Source organism: Arxiozyma heterogenica (genome assembly GCF_036370985.1).
Source record: "Arxiozyma heterogenica strain weizmannii chromosome Unknown scaffold_7, whole genome shotgun sequence".
In the NCBI taxonomy this organism is placed as follows: domain Eukaryota; kingdom Fungi; phylum Ascomycota; class Saccharomycetes; order Saccharomycetales; family Saccharomycetaceae; genus Arxiozyma; species Arxiozyma heterogenica.
Window position 1 is genome coordinate 593,192 of NW_027042660.1, and position 12,523 is coordinate 605,714.

General features: G+C 30.6%; 2 protein-coding genes across 2 annotated transcripts; both read left to right on the plus strand.

Moving 5' to 3' along the window:
• Positions 1-2,504: 2,504 nt before the first annotated feature.
• Positions 2,505-4,205, plus strand: PWA37_004917 (uncharacterized protein; the record flags this gene model as incomplete). Its single annotated transcript, XM_064861381.1, has 1 exon — positions 2,505-4,205. One exon carries the CDS (start codon positions 2,505-2,507, stop codon positions 4,203-4,205), a length of 1,701 nt encoding a protein of 566 aa, XP_064717058.1.
• A 3,225-nt stretch (positions 4,206-7,430) lies between these two features.
• On the plus strand, positions 7,431-12,197 carry DNF1 (aminophospholipid-translocating P4-type ATPase DNF1; the record flags this gene model as incomplete). Its single annotated transcript, XM_064861382.1, has 1 exon — positions 7,431-12,197. The coding sequence occupies one exon, from the start codon at positions 7,431-7,433 to the stop codon at positions 12,195-12,197; it is 4,767 nt and encodes a 1,588-aa protein (XP_064717059.1).
• Between the last annotated feature and the right edge of the window lie 326 nt (positions 12,198-12,523).

Here is a 12,523-nt window from a genome sequence, read left to right on the forward strand (position 1 = left end):
TCACAACACAAAAAAAAACACTGTCCCTGCTAAGATATTGTGTATGTTTCTTAATTGTGGAGATATCTAAACCTACACTTCAAAAGTGGAATAAGAATCTTGATGTGGGGGATACAGGTTTAATGCTGCAAAAAAAAACAACTAATATATAAGATAAATTCACTTGGTATTCTGAAATCTAGACACATATAACATTGTGCGTTATACTACATAGCCAATTCTAAAAATATGTACAACTTAGCTCAAAAATCTAAAAGTTCTTCCTATTTTATATACTTTTGTGTCCTACATCAAATATTTTTTATATGTAGAACTTCTAATTATTTGGTATGAAAAAAATAGTTTTGTGGAAAAGAAGAATGTGAGTATTGTGATAAAAAAGTTTTTTCGAAAAAAGTACCTATATGCTGAATAAAAATGAACTGTGTTAAAGATCATGGATATTTTTTTTTGGTTGATAATAAAAACCCTTACAATTTTTAAAGTTAGCTATTTGTTCCAATTTTAATTTTAAATGATATAGTGAAATATATGATAACAAATATATGATAAAACTTTGTATATGAGAATAAATATGTATACTATTTTAAGATTAATATAAGAAACTTGGCTCCGCCAGTTTGTTTGTCATTAAATCCATATGCATCCTCTTATTATTTTTATGTTTTTTTTCTTTTTATATCTATCAACTTAATTTATAACAGATATTAATCTAATAATAATAGAGAAAAACTACAGTCTAGATGTAAGGGTTATTATTAGTTTTATATTAAAATACGAACATTAATTATATGTATAAACGCTTATAAATTGTATGATATTCGATTCTAAACTAATAAATAGATTATTTATAGGTATTCTAGTTATTTTTCCTCTAAGTGAACCTTTTATATAGAATATGATTCAACGACTAATATATTGTATTTATATCATAAATTCTTCTAAATACTTATTACATAATAGATATGAATCACATTAATATACTTATATTCAATTCACCCTCTATGTACGGTGTCACCAAAAAGTTTTATCATTAGAATTAAAAACAGCTTCCTATACTTCTTAAATTATAATTCGTCTTTTATATGTATATAAATATCCTAATATTTATTACCTTGCTCTTACTTTTATCTTTTGTTTCTATAAAAATAAAGTAATTATGAATATCGAGAATGAAATATATAGTCTATATGACTTAAAGATGTTAATATTTTGCCCTTATAATTCTAATATCCCATAAGATTTGATGTTGCTACATAATATTTCATTCGATTCTATGTCACCATTCTATTTTGCTTAATAACGCTATTTACAAGCCAAAGTTTAATTCTAAATAATAAAAACAATCCATTACAAACTTTTTTTAACAACACACTGTCTACACCTATCAATAATATTTAAAAATACTATCAAGTGTTATGCAATATCTTATTATATATACAATATATATGTGCACATATATTACAAAATTAACAATTTCAAACTTTTCATAGTAGGATTAAGATTACTTATTCATGACTATTATTATATATATATAATCTTTTGCATTTCCAATAAAAATATTCTAATCATATAACAAGAGCCAGCCAAACCCATTAAACAATATGATTAACCCAACAGAAACCTGATTTTCTAGGTTACATAGATATTATTTTTTGTGGTATAATGCATAATAAAATATAAAGTATATGGCTATTGTTTTTTTCATTTTATTTATCTCCTCTTTCTTTTGTTAAAAAAAATGAACAAGTTTTGTTTTACATTTACTGTTTACTTTTTTTTATAAAAAACTCTGAAAAAAAATTCTTTTTTTTTTTTTTTTTTTCTTTTCTATTCTTAAATTAAGAATATGTCTTTTGGAAGGAAACTATTAGAATTAATATATTATTATGAGAAGAACTATTAAGGAAAACATGTATTACTCATGTTGCAACAACAACAACAACAACAATAATAATAATAATACTAGTAATAATAATAGTAACTAATAGAACTAACACAATTACAACTCTAAGAATTCTTGGTACATCTTTCTTTTTGTCTTTTCTCTTCTATCTCTTCTTTTCAAGTTTATCTGTATGTAGTATAAGGACTGAGTAAAACGAGCAAAACGAGCAAAACAAGTAAAGTTATAGAAAGTTTAATTCTGTAACTCTGATTGCTCTGAAGATGACCAACGAATCTCTCGATATTGTTTTTTCAACGATACACCGATTTTTTTTTTCGATGTGGAGTAATGTTATTATTCTTTTTTGATTTATAATTGCTTTTTTCTCTGGTTCAGCCTTGCCGTTAATTTTTTGTAAGTAAATCATTGCTATATATATATATATAAACACACAAACAAATATATGTATGTGTGCATATGTGCGTAAAATGTCTAGATGTTGTGTCTTTACAAGAAAGAGCCGAAAATCAAACTAACTTTATGTATCTCATATATTTTTGTACATCATTTTTATATGTTTTTACGTTAGATAAATCCACAACTAAATCTTGCAAAGATGGATTCCAATACCCTTTCATGGAAGGCGGCTAATGCCATTATATGGCCAACATATGGTGTTTTATTATTCTCTGCTACAGCATTAGCATATTGGAAAAGGGATTCAAAAGCATTTTTGGCTGCAAATGGGACACAGAAAGCCATACCATTATCTTTTAATTTTGTAGCATCCGCACTTGGGTGTGGTGTCTTTTCTGCATATCCACAGATTGCTAATATTGCTGGGTTACAGGGTCTGTTAGTCTATGCTATTACAGGTGCTTTACCTATGTTTATGTTTGCATTTTTAGGTCCTATCATTAGGAGAAGAACACCTAAAGGTTTTCTTTTGACTGAATGGGTTTTCCATAGATATGGTCTTATTTGTGGATGGTACCTAAGTGCATGCACTATTTTAACTGTGTATCTTTTTCTGGTTAGTGAAATCAGTTCATTAAAATTTTGTGTGGAAACAATGACTGGAATGAAAGCTATCGCTGTAATTATTATTGAAGCTGTGGTTACGACAATATATACTAGTGTCGGTGGATTTAATATATCATTCTTGACAGATTCTCTTCAGGTCACTATTGTTTTTATTCTTTTAATTATCGTCTCCTGTGCTATGGGCAGCTACATTCATATTGACACAAGTAAGATAGGGCCATCTGATTTATTGAAGCAAAGTAAATTAGGTTGGCAATTAATTTATATATTGACCATTGCTATATTTACTAATGATTTTTTTATGAGTGGATTCTGGCTTAGAACCTTTGCATCCAGATCTGACCGTGATTTAATGATTGGCTGTTCTATTGCATCTGTTATTTTGTTCGTCTTTGTCAGTATAATTGGTATCACGGGGTTCATCGCTGTATGGGCAGGATATATACAGGTAGATGATGTAAACTCAGGGTCTGCGTTTTATATTCTTTTAGCACAATTACCACGCTGGGTGATGGGTTTCACGTTAGTTTTTGTCATTGTGCTGTCCACCTGCACATTTGATTCTTTACAAAGTGCTCTAGTTTCCACGATCTCTAATGATGTGTTTAGAAACAGATTACCAATTCTTTGGGTACGTGGAATTGTGGTGTTGATTATGTTCCCTACAGTAATTGTGGGCTTAATTGCAGAGGACATTCTTATGATATACTTAATTGTGGATCTGCTATCCAGTAGTATTATTCCAGTATTGATTATTGGTTTGTTTCCTCAATTAAATGGATACTGGACTACCTGGGAAGTTATTGGAGGTGGGCTAGGAGGACTGTTAACTACATTTATTTTTGGTACTATCTACTATAAATCAGCACTAGAAGGAGCCAGATTATTGTTGATCTGGAATGGTTTGTATGCACGGGATTGGAGCACATTTGGAGCATTTGTTGCAGCACCAGTAGGCGGTTTTGTTTCATCCGGCATTATTTTGATGATCAGACTAAGTAGTATTAAATTATATAGTTTTGGAGGAATGTTTTGTCATCAATGCAATTGTATTGGAAAGATTACTGGTATTACTAAATTGTATCATTTTATTAACAAATGGGAAAAAATCTTAGTGACAAATGATGCAACCTACAATCAAGACAATAACAATGACGAATCGATGATCTTTACTGAACAAGAAGCTGTCCCATTTAAGACAACATCATATGCAAATTCAATGGATAAGAAAAATATCTCAGAGGCGGAACTATCACTTAATGAATCGGTATGACATATAGTGATGTGTAATACTACATGCTAAAACAACATAATACAAAATAGAAGCCAGAAAATTGCAACGTTTTTTTACACTTAAACTCTTTTATGTCAAGAGGTATTTTGTTTAATGAGGAAACAATACTGATACAAACAACCAAACATGCAAAGTTTAGAGAACTCTCTAACATTATTAGCATACCTTTGTAAATAAAGAAAATATTCATAGAAACTAACATCGTTGCCTCAGTGATTTAAATATAATAAATAGAGCATCAGAAATTAATATTTACAATTTCCTGTTGGGCACAGTGTTGGTAACGAATCCAAATAAAATATGTAAATGTTGAATTAGATAAAAAAATATATGTGTTACAATTATCTGTTACATTCGGTTTGTAAAGTTTTGCAACTGTTGAAATTTATTTTGCTTTTTTCAGCATTTCTTTAAACAAAACAACTATCCTATTTTTGCCAAACAATACTTTATTAAATATTGTTATGTTCATTAAGTTATTAAAATAAAACCAAGTATTTATTTGAAAATATAATAACATCATATATTTCTTTACCATTTTTACCATCATATTTTGGTTCAGTTAAATTATTGTTATCATTCTACATTCTCAATGAATTCACAGAAACATATCTTCATACACCTTTTTGTTTTTTCTTCAATTTTTATTCTATTTCTGTAATACTGTAAAATAGTCCTTTATCTTATTTTGCTCTAATCTTACACATATTCCTAATTTCTAGTTTTTAGATTCCTCATTATCCATTACTTTATTGTCTATTACCTTTTGAGTAGTGATGAAGTTCAAATCCTTTTCTCTGATGCATAAGTGACACAATTTTTATTATCTCCCATTCCCCAGTCCCTATTGCAGTTATAAGATAGGCAATTAAATTTTTGCAAAGAAAAAAAATACAATATCATTTTTTTAACTTCATGCTAAATAAAGTATAATCCTAAGTTTAATCTTTGGTAGAGAACAGAATTTAAATAAGTAAATTCCATAAATAATTTTAAGGGTCTCTTTATATAAATACTGTTGCTCTTTCTTCAATTAATGAATTTTCATGCAAATACAATAAAATATATATTTGACAATATTTAATATATTGTAAATACTTTCTTCGCCCAATAATAATGACAATTCAAGATTATATATACAATTGTTTGATTATGACTTTTTGAAACTTTTGGTGTGATATTTATAAATGCACTTAAAATATTGCTTTGTAACATTTTGTAAAATATGGTATTCAAATGAATTTGCAAAGAAAAGACACAAATGCTGCCGGTCAAAAATGATGATGGTAGTCTCTGTAAGAGTTGTTGTATGTAAATGGATGGATCATATCAATTAGTATAAGTATAAACACTCTTACGTAAGCCCTATATATCACTAATTAATAACCCTGATATAGTATTATTACTTCTTGTTGTTGTTCTTCTTAATCTTGTATGATATTAAGAGTTACTTCTTAATATCATTACTAAGATGTATTTAAATAAGATGATTACCCCTGGCATATCTCTCATTAATCAAAGGCCTCTTGATAAGATCTAATATAATTATCACTCTCTGGAAATCCTCCAATCAGACTCAATACCTTATACGAGCCATTGCGCATATGGCTGTACCAATCCTCCACCCAGACACTCAAGCGTTACCCTCGAAATGGCATATCTGCTGGATTTCTAGTTAGGTTCCTTACAGTCTCATCGTAATTTAAATTTAATAAAAGTTGCAAGTTAAACAATCAATATTTTTGGTTATATTATTTTTGGTTACTTGAAAATAAGGTTCATTGTTATTTAGATAACAATTAAATCTTATGAAATTAAACAAAAAAAAAAAGAACCACTATTAAAATTCAAGCTTCTTTAAATGCCCAGATCAAACATAAATAATTAATAACTAGTAAGTTTCTTCTATGCAATAGTTTAATTCTTTTAAGTTTACGACCAGAATTGACACATCTATTCACCATTGTTTTCAAAAATAGCAATAAAAGAAAACTGGCAAAAAAATACAATAACAAAATATGCAATCGAAGCTAAAAAACAATACAGTCTTCTATCATTAAACACGAATTTTCAAAATTAAAAATACCATTATAACTTTTTTGATCGTTAATAGAAATAGTGACTGTTGAATAAACTGTGTTATAAAATTACTACGTTGAAATTTGAAAAAACCGGTGTTCAAAGAAGTTTAATAGTTGCTGAATATATATTCTAAGATGAAGGACTGCTCTATCAAAGATACATTTATAGAACCCCATGCCCTTGCAATCTTTTTATTAAATACTTGTTGAGATCTTCCCCATAACCGTCCAATAGACCTCATTAAAAAAACAAGAACAAAACTCTTTACGGCTTAATAAGGCTTACAACGGAATTTGTTAATGCAAAAAGTCCGTATTACGGGTTTTCCAATTCAACAAGGTTTACTAAATCCGATTTCCATCAATCTTCCCTTTTTTCTCTTCGGCCAGACGCGCATGTCTGTGCTTTTTTTTTTTTTTTAATTTTATTTTTTAATTTTGTTTTGGCTCTTTTTCTATGTTTGTTTATACGTGGCTTGATAATTAACGTTAAATGCAAGGAAATATATAATATTAATAATGACTTCCTTAAGAATCCATCGGTCCTGAAACAACGTAGTAAAAATTTTTTGAAGGCAGTACGTGGAAGTTTGAACAATAACAATTAAACAATCTTCTGATATACTGGTATTAGCTACGATTACAGACTACTGAATAAAAAGAATAATAAAAAAATAGTTATATGTTTAGAAAGGTAGTGATATCTTCTATCATCTGTTGAATTTCTTTTTATATCACCCGAACAAGACAATATTTAATTATTTTATATAACTTGATAGGACAAAAGAAGGAAAACAAAATTACAGAATAGTTGATTAATAATTGACATATTATAAAGCGTTATTTTCTTTTTCTTTTTTCTTTTTCAGAGAATTGGATAGGTACAGTAGTACAATAAAACAACATTAACAGACTATAAATTCTATTAAGGATATCATAGTTATATGTAATAGTGGTCTGACCTACCTAAATTTACTTATCCCACCAACGTACATACAGATAGCTTTGTAAAATATCATTGTCATCATTAATACTATAATTGCTATCTTTTCGCTATCTTTTCGCCTTCTCTTTTTGTTAGCTTTTCTATTATTGAGTAAATATAGCAATAACAAGAATAACCATGGAGATTGATAAGAGCAATCCATTTGCAGATGATCTTAATCCATTTAATAACTCAAATGGGTTAGATACCAGCACCAATACTAATAACACAACTAATAGTAGCAATGCTAATACAAAGAATAATAACAACAAAAGCTTGACTTTTGATAATTATTTAACAAAGCACGAATTATCTGATAATGACTCAATTATGCCCACCCCAAACATAGGGACAACTTTAAATGAATCTGGGACATTTGATGATATTGAATTAGAAAATGATAATAATGAAGTACATGAAATGAAAAGATTAAGAATGGGTACTCAAAGAAATAAATTTGGTAGAAATAAAGTGGGAAGAGTTAAAACACTCAAATGGGCGAAGAAGAATTTTCATAATCCCTTTGAAGATCTATTGAAAGAAGAAGATGCATTTGATGATGCTGGGTTAACTAATAGAGCTGATGAATTAAGAACTGTGTATCATAACATGCCGCTTCCTAGCGACATGTTAGACGAAACAGGTAAACCAGTCGCTATTTATGCTCGTAATAAGATTAGAACAACAAAATATACTCCTTTAACCTTTTTACCTAAGAATATTATGTATCAATTTCAAAATTTCGCTAATGTTTATTTCTTAATGTTAATTATCCTAGGTGCCTTCCAAATCTTCGGTGTCACTAATCCAGGCTTGAGTGCTGTTCCATTAATTGTCATCGTTATTATTACTGCTATTAAAGACGCCATTGAAGATTCAAGAAGAACAGTTTTAGATTTGCAAGTTAACAACACAAAGACGCATGTTTTGACAGGTGTACTTAATGAAAATGTCTCCACTGATAATATTTCTCTTTGGAGAAGATTCAAAAAGGCCAATACTAGATTATTGTTTAAATTTATTGAAATTTGCAAAGAAACTTTTACAGAAGAAGGTAAAAGGAAACGTGCTATGCGTAAAAGAAATCACTTACGTGCTCAAAGAGTTGCTGCTACAGGCGGTGGTGTTGATATGCCTCGTGGATCTTTTGATTCTATGGGTAGTTACCGTTTTTCAGCAGATTTTGGACGTCCCTCCCTTGATTATGAAAATATGAACGAAACAGACACTTATGATGAAGGTCATATCATTGATACATCATTACCTGTCAGCAATGATACTAAATTTACTAAAGATTTTTGGAAAAATGTTAAAGTCGGTGATATTGTAAGGATCCATAATAATGATGAGATTCCTGCTGATATTATCCTATTATCTACATCCGATTCAGATGGTGCCTGCTACATTGAAACAAAGAATTTAGATGGTGAAACCAATTTGAAAGTTCGTCAGTCATTAAAAGTGACACTTGACATTAAAAGTTCTAGAGATATTGCAAGAACCAAATTCTGGGTTGAAAGTGAAGGCCCTCATGCTAATTTATATTCATATCAAGGTAATTTAAAATATGTTGATACAAAAGATGGGGACTTAAAAAATGAACCTATAACTATAAACAATTTACTATTACGTGGTTGTACTTTAAGAAACACAAAATGGGCAATGGGTATGGTTATCTTTACGGGTGATGAAACTAAGATCATGTTAAATTCTGGTGTTACACCAACTAAAACATCAAAAATTTCTAGACAACTTAATCTCTCAGTCTCCATTAATTTCTTAATCTTATTTATTCTATGTTTTATCTCTGCTGTGATCAATGGTGTCTACTATCAAAAGAGTCCTGTATCAAGAGATTTCTTTGAATTTGGTTCAATTGGTGGCTCTCCTGCTACAAATGGGTTTATTTCGTTTTGGGTATCAGTTATTCTATATCAATCATTAGTCCCAATTTCTTTATATATCTCTGTGGAAATTATAAAGACAGCACAAGCAGCCTTTATCTATGGCGATGTTTTATTGTATAATGCTAGACTAGATTATCCATGTACACCAAAAACTTGGAACATATCGGATGATCTAGGCCAAATAGAATACATTTTCTCAGATAAGACAGGTACTTTAACTCAAAATGTGATGGAATTTAAAAAATGTACAATTAATGGTGTTTCATATGGTAGGGCGTATACTGAAGCCTTAGCTGGTTTAAGAAAAAGACAAGGTGTGGATGTAGAAAGTGAAGGCCGTCATGAAAAAGAGGGTATAAAAAGAGACAGAGAAACTATGATTAAAAAGTTACTAGATTTATCTGAAAACTCTCAATTTTACCCAGAAGATATTACTTTTGTTTCAAAAGAATTTGTGGAGGATTTAGCAGGTGCTCATGGCGAAGAACAACGTAATTGCTGCCAACATTTTATGCTGGCTTTAGCCTTATGCCATTCAGTGTTAACTGAAAAAAATAAACTTGATCCTAATAAATTAGACCTTAAAGCACAATCTCCAGATGAAGCTGCCTTGGTTACTACTGCAAGAGATATGGGGTTTAGTTTTCTTGGAAAGACCAAAACAGGTATGATTGTAGAAATTCAAGGTGTTCAAAAGGAATTCCAAATTTTGAATATTTTAGAATTCAACTCATCAAGAAAAAGAATGAGTTGTATTGTAAAAATTCCTGGATTAAACCCTGAAGATGAACCAAAAGCTTTATTAATATGTAAAGGTGCCGATTCTATTATTTATTCAAGATTATCTACTAAAGCTGGTGCCAATGATGAAATATTATTAGAAAAAACAGCTCTACATTTAGAACAGTATGCTACGGAAGGTTTGAGAACACTATGTATTGCACAAAAGGAAATGTCTTGGTCTGATTATCAATGTTGGAATAAAAAATACAATGTTGCAGCAGCTGCTTTAACTAATCGTGAAGAACAACTTGACGCTGTTGCTGATGAAATTGAACGTGATCTAATCTTATTGGGTGGGACAGCCATTGAAGATCGTTTACAAGATGGTGTTCCTGATTCCATTGCATTGTTAGCTAAAGCAGGTATTAAATTATGGGTTTTAACTGGTGATAAAGTTGAAACAGCCATTAATATTGGGTTTTCATGTAATTTGTTAAACAATGATATGGAACTATTAGTCATTAAGACATCTGGAGATGATGTAAAGGAATTCGGAGAAGACCCTGCTATAGTTGTTGAAAGTCTAATCTGTAAATATTTAAGAGAACACTTTGGTTTAAGTGGTAATGATAAAGAATTAGATGATGCAAAGAAGGATCATGAGCATCCCAGGGGAAATTTCGCTGTTATCATCGATGGTGAAGCTTTGAAATTAGCCTTGCAAAATGATGAAATAAGAAAAAAATTTTTATTATTGTGTAAAAACTGTCGTGCTGTATTATGTTGTAGAGTATCACCTTCTCAAAAAGCAGCTGTGGTTAAATTAGTTAAGAACACGTTAGATGTAATGACTTTAGCAATAGGGGATGGTTCCAATGATGTTGCCATGATCCAATCTGCTGATGTTGGCGTTGGTATTGCTGGTGAGGAGGGTCGTCAAGCTGTCATGTGTTCTGATTACGCCATTGGTCAGTTCAGATATTTGGCTAGGCTATTACTAGTCCACGGTAGATGGTCATATAAGAGGTTGGCGGAAATGATTCCGGCATTCTTCTACAAAAACGTTATTTTCACTCTAGCATTATTTTGGTATGGTATTTACAACAATTTTGATGGGTCATATTTATTTGAATACACATTTTTAATGTTTTATAATCTGGCCTTCACATCATTACCTGTCATATTCCTTGGTATTTTAGATCAAGACGTCAGTGACACTGTTTCCTTAGTTGTACCTGAATTGTATCGGGCTGGTATTTTAGGTTTAGAATGGAAACAAACGAAATTTTTATGGTACATGTTTGATGGGCTTTATCAATCCTGCATTTCATTTTTTTTCCCCAGCGAGTTGTATCGTAGATCATTGATCGTTACAAGAAATGGATTAGGCTTAGATCATCGTTATGAAGTTGGTGTCATGGTTGCTAGTATAGCGGTGATATCGTGTAACCTATACATTCTATTACATCAATACAGATGGGACTGGTTTAGTGTCTTATGGATTACGTTATCTTGTTTGTTTTTATTCTTTTGGACAGGTGTATGGTCTAGTTCATTATTATCGAAAGATTTATTTAAGGCTGGATCACGAATATATCAATCGCCTTCGTTTTGGGGAGTTTTATTCGTTGGTATCTTCTATTGCTTGGTTCCAAGATTTACCTATGATTGTTTAAGAAAGTTTTTTTATCCAACCGATGTGGAGATTGTTAGAGAAATGTGGGCAAGAGGGGATTTCGATCATTATCCTCCAGGTTACGACCCAACCGATCCAGACAGGCCAAGAATACTTAAACCCGGCAAATTCGGTGAGTACCCGGTCGGTGGTATTATGCTATCGGATAATTATGGAGAAGGTAACTTATCACAAGACAGTGTTGTCACTGAAGAGATTCCGATGAATATTATGAATAATCCATTGGGGTCGCCAGAGATACGTAGGGTTAGTGAGAATAAGGATTGGATGGCGTCGCCAAAGGAAACACAAGACTTATTATTCTCACCAGTAATAGACAGTGATGACAAGCGTAATAACAACAATGATAGGTTTGAGACTTTGAATCCACAAAATGGTTCCAATTTAAGATACAGTAATCCAATGAATAAGAGAGATACTAGAACTTCCTTAGACTTGACAAGAGAGCACATGTTGGCTAACCATGAATTAGACAATAGATATTCCGTGGATAGAGCACGTATCTCGTTGGACTTACCTGGAATCACTAATGCTGAAAGCTTATTAGAAGGCAGAAAAAGTTTTGCCATAGAGCGTTAAGTAAGAATCAACCATCTAACTAGATACCTATATATATATATATATATGCATGTCATTTAGACATATCAAGTATTGTAACATATTACAAGAACAAAAAAAAAGAACAGAAACGATAAAAGATTAGCGAAATAGGGGTAATATAACTGAGCATTAGGGAGAGTAAGGAAAGAGGAATGATTCTAAAACATTGAATTTTCTATATGATGGTCTAGCATTTTAGTGTATACAATGAAACTGAAGTTTTTGTAATTGTTAATGCTAGACACTCTTTGAACTCCAAGTCTCCATATACTTTCTCAACTTTTTTACTACATTTTACTGCCTCT